The 25,554-nt window shown below is 54.4% G+C and overlaps 1 protein-coding gene across 1 annotated transcript in view; it reads right to left on the reverse strand.

The window, feature by feature from the left end:
* Positions 1-25,554, reverse strand: part of SPG11 (SPG11 vesicle trafficking associated, spatacsin) — a 34,430-nt gene that overhangs the window by 631 nt on the left and 8,245 nt on the right. Inside the window, exons 12-39 of the mRNA XM_066328154.1 lie at positions 25,410-25,481; positions 24,858-24,985; positions 24,122-24,282; positions 23,196-23,400; positions 22,528-22,731; positions 21,721-21,827; positions 20,822-20,967; positions 19,873-20,034; positions 19,468-19,534; positions 16,044-16,209; positions 14,720-14,931; positions 14,057-14,165; positions 13,643-13,802; positions 12,741-12,962; positions 11,546-11,740; positions 11,111-11,218; positions 9,973-10,120; positions 9,643-9,857; positions 8,554-9,238; positions 7,673-7,815; positions 6,736-6,934; positions 5,003-5,137; positions 4,394-4,527; positions 2,552-2,659; positions 1,842-2,010; positions 1,262-1,350; positions 709-864; positions 127-278 (exon numbers count right to left, since the gene is read on the reverse strand). Of these exons, the coding sequence (XP_066184251.1) occupies positions 127-278; positions 709-864; positions 1,262-1,350; positions 1,842-2,010; positions 2,552-2,659; positions 4,394-4,527; positions 5,003-5,137; positions 6,736-6,934; positions 7,673-7,815; positions 8,554-9,238; positions 9,643-9,857; positions 9,973-10,120; positions 11,111-11,218; positions 11,546-11,740; positions 12,741-12,962; positions 13,643-13,802; positions 14,057-14,165; positions 14,720-14,931; positions 16,044-16,209; positions 19,468-19,534; positions 19,873-20,034; positions 20,822-20,967; positions 21,721-21,827; positions 22,528-22,731; positions 23,196-23,400; positions 24,122-24,282; positions 24,858-24,985; positions 25,410-25,481 (4,757 nt within the window). The remainder of the gene's footprint in view (positions 1-126; positions 279-708; positions 865-1,261; positions 1,351-1,841; positions 2,011-2,551; positions 2,660-4,393; positions 4,528-5,002; positions 5,138-6,735; positions 6,935-7,672; positions 7,816-8,553; positions 9,239-9,642; positions 9,858-9,972; positions 10,121-11,110; positions 11,219-11,545; positions 11,741-12,740; positions 12,963-13,642; positions 13,803-14,056; positions 14,166-14,719; positions 14,932-16,043; positions 16,210-19,467; positions 19,535-19,872; positions 20,035-20,821; positions 20,968-21,720; positions 21,828-22,527; positions 22,732-23,195; positions 23,401-24,121; positions 24,283-24,857; positions 24,986-25,409; positions 25,482-25,554) is intronic.

The raw sequence follows: 25,554 nt of genomic DNA on the forward strand, positions 1-25,554 counted from the left end.
TCCGGAATTCCATCTCAGGTCCCTTGTATGACCCTTACCCCATGACAACTGAACAGTTTAACCCTTTCCTCCTGCCCCTCTCAGGCCCTGTGCAGGTTCAGGGTCTGTCCCCAGACCCTCACTCACCTCTTGGCCACCTCCTCGAAGAGGCCGGGCCGCAGCAGCCGCTGCTGCTTGAACTCGTCCAGGTACACAAAGTCCCCCCTGGTGATCACCTGCTGGAACAGAACCTCGGCCCAGTCGGGCAGGAACTCGTAGGCCTCGGCCACGATGGCTGCCTGCAGGGAGAGCAGCAACAGGGAGGGGATTGCACACAGCATTCCACACTCGGGGCTGGGGGCTTCTGCTCCACCTGCCCCTTGCTGCTGTTCTCGAGAGCAGCTGTGAAATTCAGGGTAATAAAACTCTGAGCAACCTTCCTCAGCCCCTAAACAGGGACACCTCCCACTGCCCCAGGCTGCCCCAGTGTCCAGCCTGGCCTTGGGCACTGCCAGGGATCCAGGGGCAGCCCCAGCTGTGCCAGCCCTGCCCACCCTGCCAGGAACAATTCCTGCCCAGGATCCCATCCATCCCTGCCCCGGGCACTGGGAGCCATTCCCTGTGTCCTGTCCCTCCATCCCACAGGTACAAGGTCGGGGTGCCAGTCCCAGGGCTCAGAGGGCAGGAGCAGAGCACAGACCCTGCAGTGACCACGGGAGCCCAGCTCACCTGGTAGAACCTGGGCAAGGCCAGGATGGCCCCTGGCAGCTCCTGCCTGCCCAGGTTGATGATCCTGGTGCTCAGCCCCGAGCCCAGGAAGTGCAGCTGCAGCGTGATGAGGCGCGTCTGGCGGCGGCAGCGCAGCGCCTGCCGCACACACGAGTCCTGCAACAGCAGAGCAGCCCGAGAGCTCCCAGGGGAACTGCAAACAGCCCTGCAGCCTCACAGGATCCCATTCCAGCAGATAAACAAGGCTGCATTCCCACAAATACTTCCATCATCATTATGCCTGTGTTTAAATACTTTATGTGCTCTATCCTTGCTAATTAAGCTGGTCCCTGCTCTGACAGTGGGAGGCACCTGTAACCCCAGGGGTTAAGGGCTGAGCAGGGGCCAGCGTGGCACACCCAGACAGAGCTGTGCTGCAGAGACACAGACCCCTCGTGCCCTGGGCCAGGAGCCTGCACAGCCTCCCCGGGGCAGCTCCGGGTGTTCTCCCAGCCCAGTCACCCCTCGTGCTCCCGGTGCTGCCCAGGAGTCATGCCACTCCACCTCACTTTACCTTGGAGTAACTTTCTGCTGCATCAATGAAGAGAGTCACAGCTTTCAGCAGCAGCTTCTTTAAATTTGCCACATCCTGAAGAGACTCCTCTGGGACGGGGAAAAAAGAAGGAATACCCAATTATTTTTAAAGGTGACAAAGTAAGTTATAAAACTCCATCCCAGTGCCAAGTCTGTCCCTGGTGCTGTCTCCTAAAGCACCAACAAACTAAAATTTATGTATTGTAACAGCGGGGAGAACACAGGGCCTGTTCAGCTGAAAGCTTTGCTGGAGCCTGCCCGAGGGACTGGGGACTGCAAAGAAAGCCCAGGCACGGATCTGGCAGATCCAGCACTGAGCACTGCCAGCTGCACTCAGAAACCCCTCGGCACAGCTCCTGGTGTCGCTGCTGTGGCAGCAGAGCTCACCCCGTGGGTGTCACAGACACAACCCCCAGCGCCCAGGGAGCCCTGCAAACCCCCCGTGGGCAGAGGGAAACCTGGAGGCACCAGGGCAATGCTCCAGCACCCAGAGCCCTGAACGTCCCCTTGGGGACACTGCCCGGGGCAGCCCAGGGGCGTTTCAGACCCTCCCCGCTCACCCCAGGGCCGGCTCTCGATGAGTTTGAGCTGAGTGCAGGCGGCCGCCTCGTGGTTCTGTCCGATCTCCCTGCACATGCTGAAGCACAGCGCGATCATGTTGTGCTTCTCGCTGTCGCCGGGCCGGCAGCGCTTGGTGTAGTCCAGCAGCGCCGCCTTCAGCGTCCCGCTCTGGGCACAGGGGCACAGCTGAGCGCGGCTCCTGTCCCCACGGCCACCCCAGCCCTCCCAAAGAGTGACCACCGCTCCCCAAAGCCAGCGGCAGCCTCACAGCCGCGCCCAGCTGGGAACGAGAATCCAGCACCTCGGCGTTTCTTTACACGCAAATGTCAAAATGGGACTTTTTTATGGCTTGCTTAAACAAAGCTATGAATATTTATGGCTTTTAAAACCCCCACGAAACGTTAACTGCAAATAAGAGCAAAGCAGGGTGTGAAAACTCTGCCAATGCCAAGTGTAAGTTCAATGCTGTTCTTGTTGTAGCCCTGAACTAATTAGGAAAAAACAGTTCAACTAAAATGAGAAGCATTAATTCTAATTAATAGACCCCAGCATTAATTTATTTCTATAAAACCTGACTCTCGGTTCCTGCACTCAGGAAGTAAAATGCCCAGCCAAATTCACCCTGTGTAAAGAGCAGCCTCTGGTGCAGCCACACAATGAACTCCCTGCACACCTGAATGAATGAATCCCAATGAATTCCCCCACGTACCGGGTCCAGATTCTTCCTCATGAGCACCTCGAAGTAATGCTTCTGGTGCAGCAGCTCGAAGATGTAGGTCATGTCATTGTACCTGCCAATGCCCGTCAGCAGGCGCACCTGGGCACACAGCCAGGGCCCGTCAGGAGCTGCAGGGATGGGGACAGTCCCCTGCCAGGGCTGTGCCCTGCTCCCCGGAGCCACGGGGGTTCTCCTAAACCAACCAAACTGCATCTTTTCCACAGTGAAAGGGAGGGACGGGACCCTTGTGTCACCCTGAAACAGGCAGTGAACTGACACCAGCCCACCGGGCACGGCCCAGGCTCCAGGAGTTCCTTCAAGGCACAAACTGAAGATGCCCAACAGCCCAAGGACACGGAGCAGCACATTTCCCAGCAGCTGGATCACCACTGGACAGGGCAGAGCCAGCCCTGGAGGGGCAGAGCCAGTCCTGGATGGGCACAGACAGCCCTGGAGGGGCACAGACAGCCCTGGGATGGGCACAGACAGCCCAGGATGGGCACAGGCACAGCCCTGGGATGGGCACAGGCACAGCCCTGGAGGGGCACAGGCACAGCCCTGGAGGGGCACAGCCAGCCCTGGGAGGGGCACAGCCAGCCCTGGAGGGGCACAGACAGCCCTGGAGGGGCACAGGCACAGCCCTGGGATGGGCACAGAGAGCCCTGGAGGGGCACAGGCACAGCCCTGGGACGGGCACAGGCACAGCCCTGGAGGGGCACAGGCACAGCCCTGGAGGGGCACAGGCACAGCCCTGGGATGGGCACAGGCACAGCCCTGGGATGGGCACAGACAGCCCTGGGATGGGCACAGACAGCCCTGGGATGGGCACAGACAGAGCCCTGGAGGGGCACAGGCACAGCCCTGGAGGGGCACAGGCACAGCCCTGGGATGGGCACAGGCACAGCCCTGGGATGGGCACAGACAGCCCTGGGATGGGCACAGACAGCCCTGGGATGGGCACAGACAGAGCCCTGGAGGGGCACAGGCACAGCCCTGGAGGGGCACAGGCACAGCCCTGGAGGGGCACAGAGAGCCCTGGAGGGGCACAGAGAGCCCTGGAGGGGCACAGGCACAGCCCTGGAGGGGCACAGGCACAGCCCTGGGATGGGCACAGACAGCCCTGGAGGGGCACAGAGAGCCCTGGAGGGGCACAGGCACAGCCCTGGGACGGGCACAGGCACAGCCCTGGAGGGGCACAGGCACAGCCCTGGGATGGGCACAGGCACAGCCCTGGGACGGGCACAGGCACAGCCCTGGAGGGGCACAGGCAGCCCTGGAGGGGCACAGAGAGCCCTGGAGGGGCACAGGCACAGCCCTGGAGGGGCACAGCCAGCCCTGGGATGGGCACAGCCAGCCCTGGAGGGGCACAGACAGCCCTGGGGGGGCACAGACAGCCCTGGGGGGGCACAGACAGCCCTGGAGGGGCACAGGCACAGCCCTGGAGGGGCACAGGCACAGCCCTGGAGGGGCACAGGCAGCCCTGGGATGGGCACAGAGAGCCCTGGAGGGGCACAGAGAGCCCTGGGATGGGCACAGGCACAGCCCTGGAGGGGCACAGGCACAGCCCTGGGAGGGGCACAGGCACAGCCCTGGGAGGGGCACAGACACAGCCCTGGAGGGGCACAGACAGCCCTGGAGGGGCAGAGGCACAGCCCTGGGATGGTCAGAGGCAGCCCTGGAGGGGCACAGACAGCCCTGGGAGGGGCACAGACACAGCCCTAGAGGGGCACAGACACAGCCCTGGAGGGGCACAGGCAGCTCTGGGATGGACACAGACAGCCCAGGATGGGCACAGGCAGCCCTCCCAGCCCTCCCAGCCCCACAGACACTCACCAGCAGCCCATACTCCTCCTTGGGGGCCAGGTGCTCCTCGGTGAGCAGCCGAGCTGCCTGCAGCACCCGTGTGATGCCCTCCATGTGACACGTCAGGCTGAAGCAGCTGTGGGCCAGGATCAGCAGCTCTGTAACTAGGAGCAGGAGGAGTGGGTTAGTTCACTTAAAGGCCTGAGGAAGTGAATTATTGCCTCTCTCCAGAAAACACAAAACAGCACACAAACCACAGAATTTCCAGCCCCCTCCAGCCAAAGCTGACCAATGAGTAACACAGCATCCCTGCACTGGGAAAAGGAAGGGCACCACTTCTGCATTTGGCTTTGAAAAATTCGGTTTATACCTGTGATGGACACGACCAAAGCCATGATGCCCTCCTGTAACAAACCACCAGGACAGCTCAGGGCTGCATTTCCCACCTCCTGCTTAGCACAAAAATCTGATCTTTGTTTGGGAGATAAACCCTTATGCAACACCCTTATCTACTGTGCATTTCCTCAGCCCAACTACCTGACTATCAAATCTGAGGTCAGCAGCAGAGCCTCCCCTTCTAACTGTGAGTGTAATGCCCCGTTAGTTACACACAGGTTACACCAGGCAGGATTTACTCACTGCACGACAGCTCCCCACAGGGGACAGAGGAGATTTTATCCAGTAACTTCATCCCAACCAAGGTGTGATCCTGGCACAGCTTGGCAAGCTGCAGCAGGGCCTGGCTCTCCACTGCAGGGTTCCACTGCTTCTGCCCTGTGGCCAGAGAGAATCACATCAGCACTGCTGGTTGTGCAGGAGAGAACTGTTGTTTTTTATCATTAATTAACAAACCCCAAACCAACCAATCTGACATCATCCAGACTGACTGAGGACTTGGGACTGCAATCCTGAAAACACTTCAGGTGCTCTTGTTTAAATACAACCATCAGAAAATGCTTTTTTGGCAGTTCAACCCACCCAAGCCCTACTGGATGACCATACAGCTGCCCCTCCTTTCCCAAAGGAAAAAGGAAAGGGGAAAACCTTTTGTCATGCTTTACACAGGGAAATGCACATGATATTCCCAAATCAGATGACGTGGGGCAGCAAAGACCAGGGTCAAAAATCTTTTTTTTTTAAATATATTAAATTTACACCCATAAAAATACAACCTTAACTACTGCAACACCACACTGGAGACAGGAGTAACTACAGATGGACATTTGTACAGACCTTTACACCAGGCTGACACTGCTCACAGAGCAGAGCTGCTCAGACACCCCTGGCTGTGCTCAGCCCTCAGGGACTGAGAGTGCAGGGGCTGCTTTGGGACACACAGATCCCACCCAGGGACCAAACCCAGGTGTGTCCCCACCTTTTTCCTCTGCTTTGGGACACACAGATCCCACCCAGGGACCAAACCCAGGTGTGTCCCCACCTTTTTCCTCTGCTTTGGGACACACAGATCCCACCCAGAGCCCAAATCCAGGTGTGTCCCCACCTTTTTCCTCTGCTTTGGGACACACAGATCCCACCCAGGGACCAAACCCAGGTGTGTCCCCACCCTTCACCTGTGCAGAGACCAAACCCAGCTGTGTCCCCACCTTTTCCTTGTGCAGGGACCAAACCCAGGTGTGTCCCCAGCTTTTCCCACCCAGGCACCAAACCTTTTCCCTGTGCAGACCCCAACCCCCAGCACAGCCCAGGAGTGTCCCCACCTTTTCCCTGTGCAGAACCCAAACCCAGGAGTGTCCCCACCTTTTCCCTGTGCAGAACCCAAACCCAGGAGTGTCCCCACCTTTTCCCTGTGCAGAACCCAAACCCAGGTGTGTCCCCACCCTTTACCAGGGACCAAACCCAGGTGTGTCCCCACCTTTTTCCTCTGCTTTGGGACACACAGATCCCACCCAGGGTCCAAACCCAGGTGTGTTCCCACCCTTTACCTGTGCAGAGACCAAACCCAGGTGTGTCCCCACCTTTTCCTTGTGCAGAGCCCAAACCCAGCTGTGTCCCCACCTTTTCCTTGTGCAGGGACCAAACCCAGGTGTGTCCCCACTTTTTTCCTCTGCTTTGGGACACACAGACCCCATGCAGAGACCAAACCCAGGTGTGTCCCCACCCTTTACCAGAGACCAAACCCAGGTGTGTCCCCACCTTTTCCTTGTGCAGGGACCAAACCCAGGTGTGTCCCCAGCTTTTTCCTCTGCTTTGGGACACACAAATCCCACCCAGGGACCAAACCCAGGTGTGTCCCCACCTTTTCCCTGTGCAGAACCCAAACCCAGGTGTGTCCCCACCCTTTACCAGGGACCAACCCCAGGAGTGTCCCCACCTTTTCCCTGTGCAGAGACCAACCCCAGGAGTGTCCCCACCTTTTCCCTGTGCCGAGGCCAGCAGCTCGTGGGTGATCTGCTGTGCCAGCAGCGTGGCCACGGTGGCAGGGGCCAGCCCCTGGCAGGAGATGAAGGCCTGGGCCCTGCGGCCGCGCTCCGGCCCCGGCCGCGCCAGGATGGCCCCCAGCACCTCCCGGGGCTCCCGGGCCCACAGCTCCCCAAAGGGGCAGCTCAGCTCCTGGGGGCACCAAAACCCTGTCAGACAACCCATGGGACATCCCCAGAGAGCACCCAAAACCCTGTCAGACAGCCCTGACCCATGGGACATCCCCAAAGGGCACCCAAAACCCTGTCAGACAGCCCTGACCCACAGGACATCCCCAAATGGCACCCAAAATTCAGGTCAGAGCACCCCTGACCCAAGGGATATCCCCAAAGGGCACCCAAAACCCCAGACCCTGACCCATGGGACATCCCCAGAAGAACACCCAAAACCCCAGACAGGGCACCCCTGACCCACAGAATGTCCCCAAAGGGCACCCAAAACCCCAGACAGGGCACCCCTGACCCACAGAATGTCCCCAAAGGGCACCCAAAACCCCAGACAGGGCACCCCTGACCCACAGAATGTCCCCAAAGGGCACCCAAAACCCCAGACAGGGCACCCCTGACGCACAGAACATCCCCAAAGAGCACCCAAAATTCAAGTCAGAGCAGCCCTGACCCACGGCACATCCCCAAAGGAGCAGCTCAGTTCCCATGGAACCCCCCAAAAGCCCAGCCAGGGCACCCCTGGCCCACCCCTGCCCCTGGGCACCCTGGCAGTCTCAGCACCTCAGCTCATCTCAGCACCTCATGCCCAGGAGGCCCCTGGCCTTTCCCCACACACAGGGCTGGAATTTCCCCCTCTGCAGCTCCTCGGGGCCCCAGGAGCTGCCCCCTGCCCTCCCCAGCCCCAGCAGAGCCCCGGGCTGACCTGGGAGAGCTCGTAGAGGCACAGCACCTGCCTGCAGTAGCCCCTGCCATGGACACACTCCTCTGCCAGAGCCTTCAGTGCTGCCACCACGGCGTCGTCCCCACTCGGGGCCCCCAGAGGGCTCCAGTCCTCCAGGCTGGATGCTGGGGACAAAAAATCCATCAATTCCTGGCTCATCCAGGCACACAGCTCTCAAAATCTACAGCAATGCCATAAACTTTCTCAGTCTTTGACAACTGAGCTCTTGACACCTCTGACTTTTTACACTTTACATTTGTTTCAGGGTACAAACAATGTGACAGAACACAAATATCCTCAGGAATATCTCAGATATAAAATTTCTAAGCATAAGATTGAGGAAGGGCTCTGCAGCCTGCCTGATGGTTAGGATTCATTTGTGCTCTTCTGTGTCTATTCAGTTTTACACATCACTCCTAGAAAGGGCTGTTCCAGCTGAAACTCGCTCACCCAGACTGCAGAGAACTTTACAGAGAAATGTTCTCAGCCTTGGCCTTGCTATTAAACAGGAAAAACTAAACCCCTCATAATGTACAAAGGAGTCAGAAAAATACAGTAATTAAAGCATCTCCTTCCTTCAGCTACAGAAAAAATAAATTAGTGGAGTGTGTTTTCTAGAAGCAGAAACAGGGATTAAAGGCCAGTGCTGCTTTACTGGGCCAGAACCGAGAGCTGTGACACATGAAAGGTTCCCCTGGAGCACACAGGGGACACGTGCAAGGCTCCAGAGTCCTTTGACACGAGCACCACTGAGCCAGGGAGGGAAAGCAGCAGAGTTTTACTGCTGGGGGGTTTAGGGGAGGTGCAGAGGGAGGAGAGGAGAGGGGAGGAGAGGCAGCCAGGTGAACTGAGAGCTCACTCACCGCTCGCCGTGCCCGCTCTGGCCGCCAGCAGCGCCCGCACCTCGGGCTGCAGCTGCTCCAGCCCGACCTCCCCCGAGGCCAGGGCTCTGCACTGCAGCACCAGGGACACGTCCCTGGGCCACAGCTGGAAGTAGTGGCACACCCGGGTGGCCTCCAGCACGCCGCCCTGGTCCAGCAGGGCGCCCAGCAGCTCGGCCAGCGCCGCCCGCTCCTCCGGCCCCAGCTGGGGCTGCCCGGCCCCCGGCGCCCCCGGCCGGCCCTGCCTGCCCGTGTCCAGGGCCAGCAGCCCGCCAAAGGAGAACTGCTGCGCCAGGCTGCCCAAGGACAGGGCGCTGGGACATGGGCACTGCCCCGAGCCGCCGGCCCCCAGCGCTCGCCGGGCCACCCGGCACTGCCAGATCTGCTTCTCCACCTCCCGCAGCTCCTGCACGGCCACCTCGGCCTCCTTGGCCAGCCAGTGCCCAGCCAGGGTGAGCAGCAGCTGTCTCTCCATGAGGCTGGTTGTCCTCTCCTGCCCCGAGGGCTCCCACACGTCGTTGGCCTGCTGCAGGAAGAACTCCGCTGCGGCCCGGCTGCACATGGAATGTTTGGCGAAGGTCTCGGTGCATTTTTTCCAGAATTCGGCTCTTGTCTGGGTTTGATGCCACTGTCCAGTGTCTCTTAAATGATTTAGATCTCTCAGAACCTGTAAAATCCACAGAGGTTTTTCACAATTATCTTGCCAAGAAAGAAAACTCCGACTGGCACAGGACGGCCAGCACTCAAACACTGGCTTAGGTAAGTGCCCCAATATCAACAGAATTGGTTTGGGCTGGAAGGGACCTTAAAGATCATCTCATTCCACCCTCAATGGACAAACCCATCGATTTTTCTCCCTAAATAAAACTGATGGCATACAAACAAAAGCAGTAAGAGAATTAGGACAGTTGTCCTGTACTCTGCAGCTGAGCAGTCACAGTTTGGTGCACTCGCATTTAAAATGAAAAAATGACTTAACTAAAAAACTAACGTTCCAGGAAGGCTGAGAAGCTGCATCCCCAACCTGGCAGCAGCAGGAAGGAGAGGTGACTGTCACCCACTGCACCATACCTCATGTGTGACAATGCCATCCACGGGCAGCTCAGCCAGGGCTGCCACCTCCCGAGCCAGGCTGAACATCCCCTCCTCCTGCAGCTGCTCCAGGATGGAGCTGCACTCCCTCTGGAAGGTCTCCAGGCTGCAGGGGGCCAGGATGGAGCTGCTGATGGAGATGCAGGAGTCCCTCAGGGCCTCACTGAGGGCACACAGCCTCTTCACGTGGGGGCCTGGCGTCAGGAGAACAAAGAGCTCAGGAACGCCGGGGCTGAACCCAGGGAGGGCTGAGCCTCCCCCAGGACCCAGCCCTGCCACGGGGCCTGGGGCTGTCCATGCTGTCCTCACCGTCCAGCAGCGGGCTCTGGGCAGCAGCCAGGAGCTGCAGCAGCTTTCCCAGCTCGTACTGAGTGTGGCACTGCTGCAGCATCAGCTCCAGCAGGAACAACGCCTGCGCCTCCAGCCACGGCACCGGCACCTCGGCTCCTGCTGCCAGCTGGGGAAGGAAGGGTTAATTCACCCTGCAGCTCACAATTCCAGGATTTCTGTCCCTAAAGGCACTGACCCTCGAGCAGACACTGCATCTGACCTGGCTGTGGAAGAGGCTTCCCAAACTGAGTGAAGGCACTGGGGTTGTGAGTGGTACTGTGTGATCCCACAGGGTGGAAAACTAAGATTTAAGGTTTTTGTATATAGTAATATACATGGGGCAAGAGGGAGGATTTAAGGTGTTGTTTAAGTCCTTCTCCATCACCTTCTTCTTGGTTTCAGGCAGGATTTTCTAACTGGGTGACAGGGTCTGCACTGTGGCCTTTGGCTGGCCAATCATTGGCTTAAAAATACAAATAATAGAGGTGTCATCTCATTATTGGGTAATTAGCACTTAAAAGATTTGGAAAGAGTTAGAGATACTCCATTTCCTACCTTGCTGGTTAGAGCTCACCACTCATGAGGCTGTACTATCGATAATAATCAATAAACACCGAGTCTGAACACAAAAGTGACTCCTGTGTGCGAATCCCTGCCCTCCCAGGAAGAAAAGCAGGTAACAACCCTGCACAGGGTGTCCCTTTTCTGCTGCTCTTGGGGGCAATGGGAATGGAGGGAGAAGGACCTGGCCCTGCTGAGGGGGCACGGAGGGAGCTGGAAGTGAACACTGCAGAGCAGGACAAACAGCAGGGACAGCAGGGGACAGGAGAGGTGTCAGGAATGACCAGAGAGGATTAACTGGTGGACAAACAGCCCTGTCAGTGCTGGATCCCTCCCAAACATCTGCAGGTGAAGGGAAAGGGAGCTGAGCTGCCTGAAGCCCAGGAAGGAGAACCACTAATGACAGGGAATGTCAATTAGCAGCGTGCTCAGGGAACCAGAAACCTGGGAGGGAAAGAATTGTTAAAACATCTGCACTGAGAGGCAAGGAGCAGTGTGTGGAAAGCCCAGCTGCCAAATCCCAGCAATGACATCGAGAGAAAATGGATTTCCTTACTTTTGTGAGGCTTTCCTGAAACTGGTCCAGTTTGGTTTTAGCCTCGTTGTACTTTTTACAGTTCATGCACAGTTCATACATCTCCAGCATGTGCAGCAAAGGGGAATCCTTTAAGACACAAAAACCACATGATAATAAATTCCCAAAACTACCCCAATAAATAAATCATATCTTCAAAAAATCATCTATTATGTCACTCAATAAATGTAGAATTTATCTTCCTCAGCAGCAGAACAATGAAGTTTTAATTAACTAAAATTGCATGCAAGGTTAATGTAGGATCTACAAATCTGTGATAATTGGAAGAACTTTCAATTTGACTGGGAATTTCAGTGGATAGCCAGATTATCCTTGGCACAAAGCAGGATAGAGGGGGATTTACAGGCCCAGAAGGTGAGACACAACAAATATACCCCTGAAACTACATTTCCTCACCTTTAAAAACAGCTGGAAGCCATTCAGAAGTGTTTTACTCTTCTGCTTCCTCAGGAAGACTTTCCAGATGACAGCAAGGTCCTGCAGGTCCCACTGGGGACTCCCTCCCTGGGTGTGGGCTGTTGCCTCTGCCCTGGTGGCATCATCCACAGAAGTGATGATCCACACACACAGGCAGGAGACGAGGTTTGCATCCTGCAAATGCCAAAAGGACGGGTTTGCACCTGCCCTGGCTGGGGAAAGGGGTGCACAAGGACCCCAGAAACACAAGGACGGATTTAACACAGACCCCGTGACACAGCTGTCACCCGTGACACCAGGACAGATTTAACACAGATCCCCTGTGTGACACAGCTGTGTCACCCTGTGACACAAGGACAGATTTAACACAGATCCCCTGTATGACACAAGACACAAGGACAGATTTAACACAGATCCCCTGTGTGACACAAGACACAAGGACAGATTTAACACAGATCCCCTGTGTGACATAGTTGTGTGACACAAGACACCAGGACAGATTTAATGCAGATCCCCTGTGTGACACAGCTGTGTTACCCTGTGACACAAGGACAGACTGGATCCCCTGTGTGACACAGGACACAAGGACAGACCGGATCCCCAGTGTGACACAGCTGTGTCACCCTGTGACACAGGACACAAGGACAGACTGGATTCCCTGTGTGACACAAGACACAAGGACAGATTTAACACAGACCCCCTGTGTGACACAGCTGTGTCACCCTGTGACACAAGGACAGATTTAACACAGATCCCCTGTGTGACACAAGACACAAGGACAGATTTAACACAGATCCCCTGTGTGACACAGGACACAAGGACAGACCGGATCCCCTGTGTGACACAGGACACAAGGACAGACCGGATCCCCTGTGTGACACAGGACACAAGGACAGATTTAACACAGACCCCCTGTGTGACACAAGGACAGACCGGATCCCCTGTGTGACACAAGACACAAGGACAGACCGGATCCCCAGTGTGACACAGGACACAAGGACAGATTTAATGCTGATCCCCTGTGTGACACAGCTGTGTTACCCTGTGACACAAGGACAGACCGGATCCCCTGTGTGACACAGGACACAAGGACAGACCGGATCCCCAGTGTGACACAGCTGGGCAGAGCCAGCAGCTGGCACCATTCCCCCCAGCCCCAGAGGTGCAGACTCACGGGGCAGCAGGCTGCCAGCACACTGAGGATGGGGGCCTGTGCCCGGAGCCCCTCGGCCAGCAGGTAGCAGGAGGGGCTGGGCTGGCCCTGGCACTGCAGCAGCACCTGGAACAGGCTCCCTGCAGGCTCCCTGCCAGCAGCCTCAGCACCCTGCAGCTTCCCCAGGGCCAGCAGCAGGTGATCCCGGAGCACGGGAGGGAAATCCTGCAGCAGGGGAATGACCTGTGGGAAAACAGCACCAAAACCTTGTGAGGCCCAGGCAGGAGGAGGGAGGCACTGAATACACAAAACACTCTTCAAATGCAGCTCTTAGAACAGCTGGATTATTCTATTATTCCATTATTCTAATGGAAGACTGAAGCTCATCCTCCTCTGTCTCCTAGAGAGTTCTGTTCTCTCTTGCAGTGCAGCAACAGAGCATGGAAAGGGTCTGCTCGGGTGCTTTTGGGGAGTTATAGACTCTTCAAAGCAAAAAGAAGATGCAAGTTAAAGTCCCTGGCCTGCTAAGCATCATCTTACCTGCAATAATCAGTTACATTCCTCATATGACTCTTCCCAAATGCTTTTATTGCAGTATTTTATTCATTTTTAAGCCACACTCAAAACCAAAGGTGGAAAATTTGGATTCTCCAAAGTTTAAGCATCTTTACCAAAAAAATCAACTTGAGTTTTGAAAGGAAAGATGAGTGGCTTTATTATAACTTACACTGAACATCTGGCAACTCCTCAATTAAAAAAGAAGCAGTAACTACCAGAGTTTAAATTAAATTGACAGGTGAAGCTGCGAGGGAAGGGCTACCACAGCCCAAGGGTACTGAGATCCCAGGAGAACCAAACCCTGCTGTCTGCACCCTGGGACATTCTCTTGCTCCCAGACCCAGTTTAAGGCACAGACAGCTCACCTGGGCTGGCTGGTGGCCACAGAGCTGGCTCTGGAGGAGGAACTGCAGCCACTCGTTGGATTTGGCACATTCCCTCAGGAAGGACGTGCTCAGCTCCAGGTTGTGCAGTTTGCAGAACTGCATGACCAAGGACCACTGCCTCCTGGAGTCACTGGATGTCCTGCAGGGAATTCAGACAGCTCCAGAGGCGCTGAAGGGCAACATCTGCACAGATGCTCAGGTGTGAAGTGACCCTGTGACCCAGAGCCACTGTCTGCAGACAGCAACAGGGTCCCTGCAGAGAGGCCACAGCCCCTGGAGCTGCCCCCAGGGCAGGCACTGTCCTGTCCTGCCCTCTTTGGTGTTTTCTGACACACAGATAACAGAAGTCAGTGCTCTCAGCCTCCAGCTCCCAGGGAACCCCTCAGTTCTCACCTCTTTATTCCCTGGTGCTCGATGGAAGCCCAGAAGGCCTCTTCCAACAAGGTCAGAACTGCTGCTGCTGCTGCTTTTTCACCATCAGCCAGCTTTATTAACTTCTCAACTGTTGGAAAGAACACATTCCTGAGGTGCTGCCTGGGACCAGAGCCAGGGCAGCATTTCCAGGAGTACCAGCTGGGAAAGAGTTTCCCAGAGTTTCCTAGTTGGGAAAGCAGGCCCTAGAGTTACAAATGCAACTTTCTGAAGTTATTTCTGGGATAAATCTCATTTCCCTACAGCTCTGAACACCTGATCTCCCTGCAGGTGTGAGTTTTCAAATAGGAAGAAGAAGAAGAAAGGAGATTTTGGCAATAGACTTTAACTCTCTGTGATATTATTACACCATCAGGCTGAAGCTCACTGATACCAGCCCCAGGCAGCTGCTGGTGTCTGCCAGATCCTGATACAGGCTGCATCACTCCTCCTGCCTTATTTGACACGACAGGATAAAAAAAGGCACCTTCAAAATGACTACAAAAACAGGGACAAAAGAACAACAAAGCTCTCAGGGGCTTTCCCTGCACTGCTGAGCCCCAGGGCAGCATCCCTGACCTCCTCCTGGCTTCCCTTCCCAGGAAACCCACAGCACCCTTCCAAAGCAGACCAAGAGCCCCTTACCCAAGGTGTCCCTGGCGTGGCTGTGAGGATGAGGAGGGGCCCCAGGGCCGGTGCTGTGGCTCAGGATGACCTTGGCAGCTCTGAGCTGCACTCGCAGGCGGAGGCTGTCCTGCCCCAGCAGCTCCAGGAAGCACACACAGGCTGCAGCCACCGAGGGGACACTGAGCGAGGACAGGGCCAGCACCTGGGCCTCCCGTGCTGCCTGCTGCACCCTGCAAAGAGCAACACAGCCAGGGGTTTGTCCCGGGCACAGCAGAGCCCAGCAGGCGCTGAACTCGGCAGCCTCAGTGATAACACCAACCAAAAGTTTCCTGTTTATAAAAGGTGTGGCTGGGAGAATGAAGGCTCACACGGGGTAAGCAGAGTTGGCAATTTAATGTATTTATCAAAAGCTAAAGCTAGTAGAATTGGTGTTATAATTAATAATAATGATCGTTAATAAAACACCAATAAAACAGTAACACCAATAAAATTGGTGTTATAACTAATAATAATAATTGTTAAAAAAACACCAATAAAACAGTAACACCAATAAAATTGGTGTGATAATTAATAATAATTAATAACACACACCCCCAGCAGGTGAGGGCAGAAAGAGGCTCTGCAGAGTTTACAACGCCCTGCAGCACCAGGAACCTGAGCCTGACCTGCAGATGGTGCTAAGAGAAAAATGTACCCAAAGGGGTTTCCCACAGCAGCCACTGAAATGATCCTGCGTCCCTGACTGTCTGTGAACCAGGACTTCACTCTGCATCCATGGATGTTTCCCTTTTTGCCCCACTTTTACCTGTTCACACAAGACAAACAGATCTGTGTGGCAACGATGGAGAGAAACAAACAGTGACTAACAGACAAACCAACCAAGTGATTTGTGCTAATTCCCACACTGAACAGCAAACTCCATCTATTCAGGCAGGATGTGCCATTTCACTGAACCCTTCTGAACACCTGATTTTGAAACTTCAGCCAGAACACTTAATTCCATCAACCTCCAGAGTGCATTTTTTTGCCTTACTAACTAAACTGATGAAGTGTCACCATCAGGGAAATGGCACAGAGAAGGGGCACCACTTTCCTGTGAAGTCACCCAGGGGCTCAGGTCCCTTAAAGAAGAGCCCACCCACCTTTGATGTGACTGGAACACCTCCCTGGCTTCCCCGTGCGGATTTTACTGAGGTAGTTCCAAAGGAAGCTCACCTCCTTCCAGGTGGCACTTCACTCCTAACCCTTAGGACAGCCCCAGCTGCACTGCCCAGCACTGCTGTGCTGCTGGGGAGAGGGAACCCCTCCCTGTGCTGGGTCCTGTCCCACTCAGGACACTCACAGCTGCCGGGGGGTTTTGCTCCTGGCCAGCTGCTGCCCCAGGAAGGTGCCGAAGGCGAAGGCGGGGCGCCCGTGGAGCAGGTAGAAGGGGAAATCCAGCCTCTCCAGCACGGCGTGCCTGCTCACCAGCCCCGGGCTGCAGAAGTGGGGCAGCTCACTCCAGGCATCTGCAAGGACAGAGCAGCACCGTGAGACACAGCTGGAGCCAGCACAGACACAGCTGAACCCAGCACAGACACCGTGAGACACAGCACAGACACCGTGAGACACAGCACAGACACTGAGACACAGCACAGACACTGTGAGACACAGCACAGACACTGTGAGACACAGCACAGACACTGTGAGACACAGCACAGACACTGTGAGACACAGCACAGACACTGTGAGACACAGCACAGACACTGTGAGACACAGCACAGACACAGCACAGACACGGTGAGACACAGCACAGACACGGTGAGACACAGCACAGACACGGTGAGACACAGCACAGACACGGTGAGACACAGCACAGACACGGTGAGACACAGCACAGACACGGTGAGACACAGCACAGACACGGTGAGACACAGCACAGACACGGTGAGACACAGCACAGACACGGTGAGACACAGCACAGACACGGTGAGACACAGCACAGACACCGTGAGACACAGCACAGACACGGTGAGACACAGCACAGACACGGTGAGACACAGCACAGACACGGTGAGACACAGCACAGACACTGTGAGACACAGCACAGACACGGTGAGACACAGCACAGACACGGTGAGACACAGCACAGACACGGTGAGACACAGCACAGACACCGTGAGACACAGCACAGACACCGTGAGACACAGCACAGACACCGTGAGACACAGCACAGACACCGTGAGACACAGCACAGACACCGTGAGACACAGCACAGACACCGTGAGACACAGCACAGACACCGTGAGACACAGCACAGACACCGTGAGACACAGCACAGACACCGTGAGACACAGCACAGACACTGTGAGACACAGCACAGACACTGAGACACAGCACAGACACTGTGAGACACAGCACAGACACTGAGAGACACAGCACAGACACTGTGAGACACAGCACAGACACTGAGACACAGCACAGACACTGTGAGACACAGCACAGACACCGTGAGACACAGCACAGACACAGCACAGACACAGCACAGACACAGCACAGACACAGCACAGACACAGCACAGACACAGCACAGACACAGCACAGACACTGTGAGGCACAGCACAGACACTGTGAGGCACAGCACAGACACTGTGAGGCACAGCACAGACACTGTGAGACACAGCACAGACACTGAGGCACAGCACAGACACTGAGACACAGCACAGACACAGCACAGACACCGTGAGACACAGCACAGACACCGTGAGACACAGCACAGACACCGTGAGACACAGCACAGACACCGTGAGACACAGCACAGACACAGCACAGACACTGAGACACAGCACAGACACCGTGAGACACAGCACAGACACCGTGAGACACAGCACAGACACCGTGAGACACAGCACAGACACCGTGAGACACAGCACAGACACCGTGAGACACAGCACAGACACTGTGAGACACAGCACAGACACTGTGAGACACAGCACAGACACTGTGAGACACAGCACAGACACTGTGAGACACAGCACAGACACTGAGAGACACAGCACAGACACTGAGACACAGCACAGACACTGTGAGACACAGCACAGACACCGTGAGACACAGCACAGACACTGTGAGACACAGCACAGACACTGAGAGACACAGCACAGACACTGAGAGACACAGCACAGACACTGAGACACAGCACAGACACCGTGAGACACAGCACAGACACCGTGAGACACAGCACAGACACCGTGAGACACAGCACAGACACTGAGACACAGCACAGACACTGTGAGACACAGCACAGACACCGTGAGACACAGCACAGACACCGTGAGACACAGCACAGACACCGTGAGACACAGCACAGACACCGTGAGACACAGCACAGACACTGTGAGACACAGCACAGACACCGTGAGACACAGCACAGACACCGTGAGACACAGCACAGACACAGCACAGACACCGTGAGACACAGCACAGACACCGTGAGACACAGCACAGACACCGTGAGACACAGCACAGACACTGAGACACAGCACAGACACAGCACAGACACTGAGACACAGCACAGACACTGTGAGACACAGCACAGACACCGTGAGACACAGCACAGACACTGTGAGACACAGCACAGACACCGTGAGACACAGCACAGACACTGAGACACAGCACAGACACTGTGAGACACAGCACAGACACCGTGAGACACAGCACAGACACTGAGACACAGCACAGACACTGTGAGACACAGCACAGACACCGTGAGACACAGCACAGACACAGCACAGACACCGTGAGACACAGCACAGACACAGCACAGACACCGTGAGACACAGCACAGACACCGTGAGACACAGCACAGACACCGTGAGACACAGCACAGACACCGTGAGGCACAGCACAGACACCGTGAGGCACAGCACAGACACTGAGACACAGCACAGACACTGTGAGACACAGCACAGACACCGTGAGACACAGCACAGACACCGTGAGACACAGCACAGACACAGCACAGACACTGTGAGACACAGCACAGACACAGCACAGACACAGCACAGACACAGCACAGACACTGTGAGGCACAGCACAGACACCGTGAGACACAGCACAGACACAGCACAGACACAGCACAGACACAGCACAGACACAGCACAGACACAGCACAGACACAGCACAGACACAGCACAGACACAGCACAGACACAGCACAGACACAGCACAGACACAGCACAGACACAGCACAGACACAGCACAGACACAGCACAGACACAGCACAGACACAGCACAGACACAGCACAGACCCAGCACAGACCCAGCACAGACCCAGCACAGACCCAGCACAGACCCAGCACAGACACAGCACAGACACTGTGAGACACAGCTGGACCCAGCACAGTGAGAGGAGAATCCAACACGGCTCCTCCAGCTCTAATTCAGACCCTGGCATACCCCAAAGCACACTGAAATCCCCACCCCTCACTGGAACAGCAGAGCTCTGCATCACCTCAGCTTGCTTTTAAAAGAAAACATTGGCTTTTCTATCTTCTAGTTAGAAAAAGTTCTGCCTGCGAAAAGCTTAATGCAAAAATTTAGAATTTTAGTTCAAAACCCAATTTTAGTAAATTACAGTTTTTCTTGTGAAAGAAATGGCCTTTTGAGTAAATTGATCTGCCAAATAATTCCCCTGGAATGTATTTTATTTTAGGGTTTTGTTTTATTTTATGTATTTTATTTTAGGTGCTCAGGCTAGGAAAGTGTGTAACCTTGGCAAGAGACATACCTGACACAGCAAGAGTGTTTGCTGACTGCCAGCCAAATAATTTCCTGGGGTCAAAGGGCATTAAGGACTGAAAGATCAGAAACAAAATATATTGAGGCAGCTTAAGAATTTCACATCACTGTCCTATAGCTCTCAATTCCTAATTCTCTGACTGTTACAAACATTTTTAAATTTTAGATATTGTAATTTCTGCAATATTAAACACCTTGCCCACTGAACACTGCAAGAATATCCCTCTCTGACACTCCAGGGGTAGAGACCACTTGAAAAAGCAGCTCAGGGTGAAGCTGTGAACTGCAGCTCCACATCAGGATCCCAAAGAACCAACCCCTGGCTCCCACCCCCAGGCTTTAGCTACAAACAAACTCCTCTTTCCTCGTGTCCTGCCCAAACCCCTCTGTGTACCTGCAGAAGGTGGTAGAGTGAGATGTCAGGAGGCAAAAGCCCATGGGCAGTGCAGGGGGGAAAGAGAGCAGCCTTGAGCTTGGGGTAAGGGGTCAAGGCCATCTTCAAGAGCTGTGGATCAACTTTCCTCAGAGGTTTTTCTGTGTCCTCGTTCTGAAGGACCTACATTGCAAGCAAAATTCATTAGGAGGAAACTGCATCAAATAACAACAAAACAATTCTGGGGCCAATCCACCTCACAGGAATCTGACATGCAGAGACAACACAGAAATTATCTCTTTTTTTTTGCTGCAAAATGCTTTTAGGTTGTCTCAGAGCCATCTTCCCCAGCACAGATGTTACAGCCACATTGCAGCATGTGGCTCAGGGGGCATTTTCCTGTCAGAGCCAGGAGAGCAGGACAGGGGAGCAGCAGGACAGGGGAGCAGCAGGACAGGGGAGCAGCAGGACAGGGGAGCAGCAGGACAGGGGAGCAGCAGGACAGGGGAGCAGCAGGACAGGGGAGCAGCAGGACAGGAGAGCAGCAGGACAGGGGAGCAGGGAGGGATCTGGGGACCCAGGGAGGGATCAGGGAGGGATCAGGGAGGGATGAGGGAGGGATCAGGGAGGGACCAGGGAGGGACCAGTGGGTCCAGGGAGGGATCTGGGGACCCAGGGAGGGACCAGGGGGTCCAGGGAGGGATCTGGGAGGGATCTGGGGACCCAGGGAGGGATCAGGGAGGGCCCAGGGAGGGATCAGGGGGTCCAGGGAGGGATCAGGGAGGGACCAGGGAGGGACCAGGGGGTCCAGGGAGGATTCAGGGAGGGCCCAGGGAGGGATCAGGGGACCCAGGGAGGGATCTGGGGACCCAGGGAGGGATCTGGGGACCCAGGGAGGGATCTGGGGACCCAGGGAGGGATCTGGGAGGGATCAGGGGGTCCAGGGAGGGCCCAGGGGCCCAGGCAGTACCTGGTCAATGCCCCCAGGGCCATACACCGTGGTGGCCAGGGCCAGCAGGGTCCTGCCCTCCAGCAGGATGCTGCTCACACCCCCCTGGCTGCTGGGGATCAGCATCTGAGCGTTGGCCAGACTCGCCTGGAAAATCATCTTGGGATCTTAACAAGGGGGGAAAAAAAAAAGAGTGACATTTAATGCCATGCAAAACCAGTGTTAAATCATCAATCACACATTGCACCCATCCTCTGACTGTGAAAAATGCTGGATTTTCTACTTTTTGTTGTCCATACTGGTTTTCCTCACTCTGCCCATGAACACAGATGAGCTAAGTTGACCAGTTCCCCAGTTTCAAACTCCAGCTCTGCCTACACACACTGCCTGGGGCTCAGCCCCACAGTTTAGCTCTGAAGTGCTTCAATTCTTTATCCTACACTGATCATGCTTTCTAAAAAAGCTTCACTCGAGATTATTTTTGTCTTTTGTTAATGTGTGACTCTGCAGAAGATGAAATGTTTAAAAACTGCAGTGAATTAGGGGCACAAACTCCACTGGTTTTCAGGAAAGCAAACACATACTCCAAGGGCAGAGAAATCAAAATAAACCACAGGGACCAGAGGAGGGTTTAATTTTAATGGGATGTGTATTTTGTTAGGAATTTTTCTGTTCCACCTGCTGGGAATGTCACTGAACTGGAGGGAACGATGATTACACACAGAATGAGGCTCACTTCTGTGCAGCCTCCAGATCTCTAAGTGCAGTTCAAGCAGGAGTTACAACCCAGATTCCAGAGGTGAAGAAGTGATGCACAGGGAGGTGACTGGCCGTGGCAGAGGGTTTGCAGCAGAGCAGGGGTTTAACCCAGCTGTGGCAAACCCTGGGCCAGGGCAGAAGCATCTCTCTGAGATTCCTACCTCGGGGATTGCTGGCAACCCCTCGGCACTGCACCAGGAACTCAAACCAGGGATGTGCCTCATGCAGCTCCTTCTTCCCCAGGATAGGGCAGTTTGAGGGGGTTAAACTGGAAATAAATGAGCAGCAAGGTGAAAACACAGGATTGGAGACCACTGGTGTGACACAGCATTAAAGGTCTGGAGCACCTCACAAGTGCTGTGCCAAATACAAGTGGTTAGAAAAACCACCAGAAAATGATGTCCTGGCTTTTTTTTCTGGTCCATATTCCTGATCATTCCAGTGTTAGACTGGAGCAGAGCTCAGAAATTTTAATTGCCAAGTATCCCTTAAGTGGGAAGTATTCCTATAGCTCCAATGCCTAATACTGGCACCACCTTCAAATCCCATCCAACCCCAGCTCAGGTGGAAATTTCAATTTCAGCAATTTCCTTATCTGTGACTACATCAGGAGCCAACACACACCTGAGCTTAAGTCTCTGAATTCTGTATATTCTGAGTTTCTGAAGAGCAACTTGTCTTGGCTCATTTAGGATTGCATTGCTTATGGCATGATACTAATCACAGATGTAATTGCTTCCTTTCATGACTGACACACAAATTAATATTAAGACAATCTGAATAAAGCTTTAAAATACAAACTCAAAAAATTCTGAATATAGCTTAACAACTCACACACTGCCCCAGAGTTTCTGTTAAATGACACTGCCAGAGCTGAGGAAAACTCTGCCCCCACCAGCTGCTCAAATTGTGTTTCCTCCCTGGGGCCTGGGATCCCTCTGGGACGAGAGGGATGGAAGCATTCCCACCTGTAATAGTCCAGGTAAGTGTAGAGCAGGTACTGCAGGCTGTGCTCCAGGCAGTAGAGGACAAACTGAGCATGGAAATCCAGGCCACTGGCACTGCTGTATTTTGGGACAGGGTGAGGATTCTGCAGGACTCCCCCGAGGCACGACAACCTCTGGAGCAGGAGCTCAAAATCTTCCAGCTCAGAAGGGACAAAGATTCCTTTTCTGTCAGGAAAAAAAAGCACAGGCACTGAGCACACAGTGTTCTTTGCCGAGTTCTGATGGGTGTTTTCAGCTCAGAGTTAGAGCAGACCTTTCCCTCTCAGGAAACAATTCCCCACTGAGGCAAACACAACGTGCCCAAATCCAGCTGCCTGTGCCCCAGCACCACTGTGGTCACTGCAGGTCACTGCACAGAGAGAGCTGTGAACAGTGAAACACTCACAATTCCCTCCCTTGCATCATGGAATCAGGAATATAACCCCTGGGAAACTTCCAAGGGCTGAGGGAGGAGTGCTCTTGCTCTCACAGCTCTTACTCTTTTCAGACAACTGAAAGCAGAGGACTAAAATCACATTTATTACGGGGTTTGTGCTGTTTCCAAAAGGAGCAGTACAAAAATCAGTATGTATCAAGGGGTTTTATTTCTGGTTTTGGCTTGACACAGGAAGGAGAGACAGAAGCCTTACCTGGCCAGCTTGTTCAGGATGTCCTGCCTCATGTAGGAGCTGCACAGAGTGCTCCTGTCCACGATGTCAGGGCTCAGGGGGGGCCAGGCCTGGCCACAGGGAGCCTGGCTGGGCTCTGACTCCTCAATCCAGGAGCAGAGCCTGGGCCAGTCGTGCTGGGCTGTCAGGTGCATCCACAGCACCTCAGCACTGCAGCTCCTGAGCTCTGTGTTTCAGAAAGGCAGATGGATGAAACCAGCACACACAGAGACACCTCTGAGGGAAATATTCATATTTTCTTACACAGAACAAGGGAATGGTTTGGGCTGGGACCTTAAAGAGCATCCAGTTCCTTGGGCAGGGACATCTTCCACTGCCCCAGGCTGCTCCAAGCCCTGTCCAGCCTGGCCTTGGACATTCCAGGGATCCAGGGGCAGCCACAGCTGCTCTGGGAATTCCATCCCAGCCAGGAATTCCTGCCCAATCTCCCACCCATCCCTCCCCTCTGGCAGTGGGAAGCCATTCCCTGTGTCTTGTCCCTCCAGGTCCCCATTTTCAATGAACAGTGGCCAATGTGATGCAGAGATCAAGGATTTGTTCCAGCTTTTGGAGCCTCATGTTGGCAGAGCTGGAAGGGATTCCCCAGGGCAGGGAGAGGGACAGGAGGTGACAGGAGGTGGCAGGAGGTGGCAGGGGGTGACAGGAGGGGGCAGAGGGTGGCAGGACGTGACAGGAGGTGGCACTCACACATGCCCATGCTCAGGCAAGTCCCTTCCAGCTCCTCCAAACCCTCCTCTACAGCCCCAGCCAGCCCCAGGGTGGCACAGGATGAAGCCCACCCCCAGTGACACAGAACAATCTGTGACTGTGCCCGTGCCACCCCCACACCGGGGCTGTGTGCTGTGCCAAAGAGATGTCAACTCCCAGCCCAGTGCCCCAATACTTGCCTTGGGGTGGTTTCCTGGGGAGCAGAATCATCTCCTGCAGCAGCTCATCCCACCAGAGAGCCCAGTTAAACATCACTCTGAGCCTGCAGCTCCCGGGGCTGCCCCAGCCCAGCAGCTCCTGCTGCCTGCACAGCTCCTGCTGCCTCCTCCAGCTGCTGTAACTGCAATGGGCTGGGGTCAGCCTGGCCTCAACTGCCCCCAGCCCAACAAAGTGCCCCAAGGCTCTGCAGAGCTCCCAGCCTGGAGTGACTTCAGCTCCAGGGCTCAGAGCTAAAGAACTGCCTCGTTTTCCCAGAGCTGGCATAGCAAATGATGAGTATCGTAACAGTTGTAGCATTATTTCACTGTAAGATGATTTTTCTGGGTTATTTAGTTTGCTGTGTTACAGACATCGTAGGTCAAAAACAGAGCAAACATCTGAATGCGGATAACTCAGTAGTAATTCTAATATTATTATTTAAAAAGCCTCATTTGAAGCAGCAGAGCTCTGTCACCCTCACAATAGTTTGTCATGACTCACACAACAGTTTGTCATGAGAGAACACGACAGTAACTGCTACATTAATGAGAAAATGACTCAGTCCCCACACTGACTCTGATTCCTGCAAACGAAGACCAGTGTGAAATTAAGGACTGCATTTGTTAGTGCAGCTAATCTCACAGAATGCAGAATCCAGCACATTTAAAATCCTACTAATGCTATTAATTAATAATTAAAAGTAATAACCCACACTACCTGGAAAGAGACTGGGGCTCTTCATTTCCCTGGAAGGATTCTGAGTAGAAGTTTTCAACCTGATGCACAAAGTCTATAATTTTCTTCTCTTTCTCAGAAAAATAATTTTCTTCTTGTAAGACTTTCACCTTTAATGCAAATTAAAGTGTTACCTCCAACTATTAAAGCATTACCTCCAATTGCCCCCAATTTTTATCCATCTTTAACACATCCAAGTTGTAAATGATCCTGCAAGTGCAAACAATTAACCAACTGCAGGAAAAAAACGCTGGAAGGAGAGGGCCATAGACTTAAATGACAAGAGGACTCCAGGCTGTGTGAGAGAACCAGATCAGAGCCAAATCAAATCAGATCAGGACAAATAAATGACATTTCAACAGCTCTTTAACTGCAAAGGCAGAGGGACAGGGGTGCTGCAGAACTACCCCAGGAGGATGCAGGCACAAGCCCTGGCTGTCCCTGCTCTGAAGGGCAGCTCAGTGCAGGGCTTTCCCCGAGCACAAACCCCCTGCAGGGCTCAGCCTGGGCTGAAGCAGCCTTTGGGGCACTCACCAGCAGCTCCCTGACGTGTCTGTCCTCGGTGTGAAAGCAGATCTTGTGAAGCTCCTGCTTCACGTCAAAGCCCTGGCACAAAGCAGACACTCGCTGTAAAGTGTGCCCACAGATTGCACTGAAGAGCTCAAACACAGGGTAAACT

The sequence above is a fragment of the Sylvia atricapilla genome, chromosome 13 (genome assembly GCF_009819655.1).
Source record: "Sylvia atricapilla isolate bSylAtr1 chromosome 13, bSylAtr1.pri, whole genome shotgun sequence".
Classification (NCBI taxonomy): Eukaryota; Metazoa; Chordata; class Aves; order Passeriformes; family Sylviidae; genus Sylvia; species Sylvia atricapilla.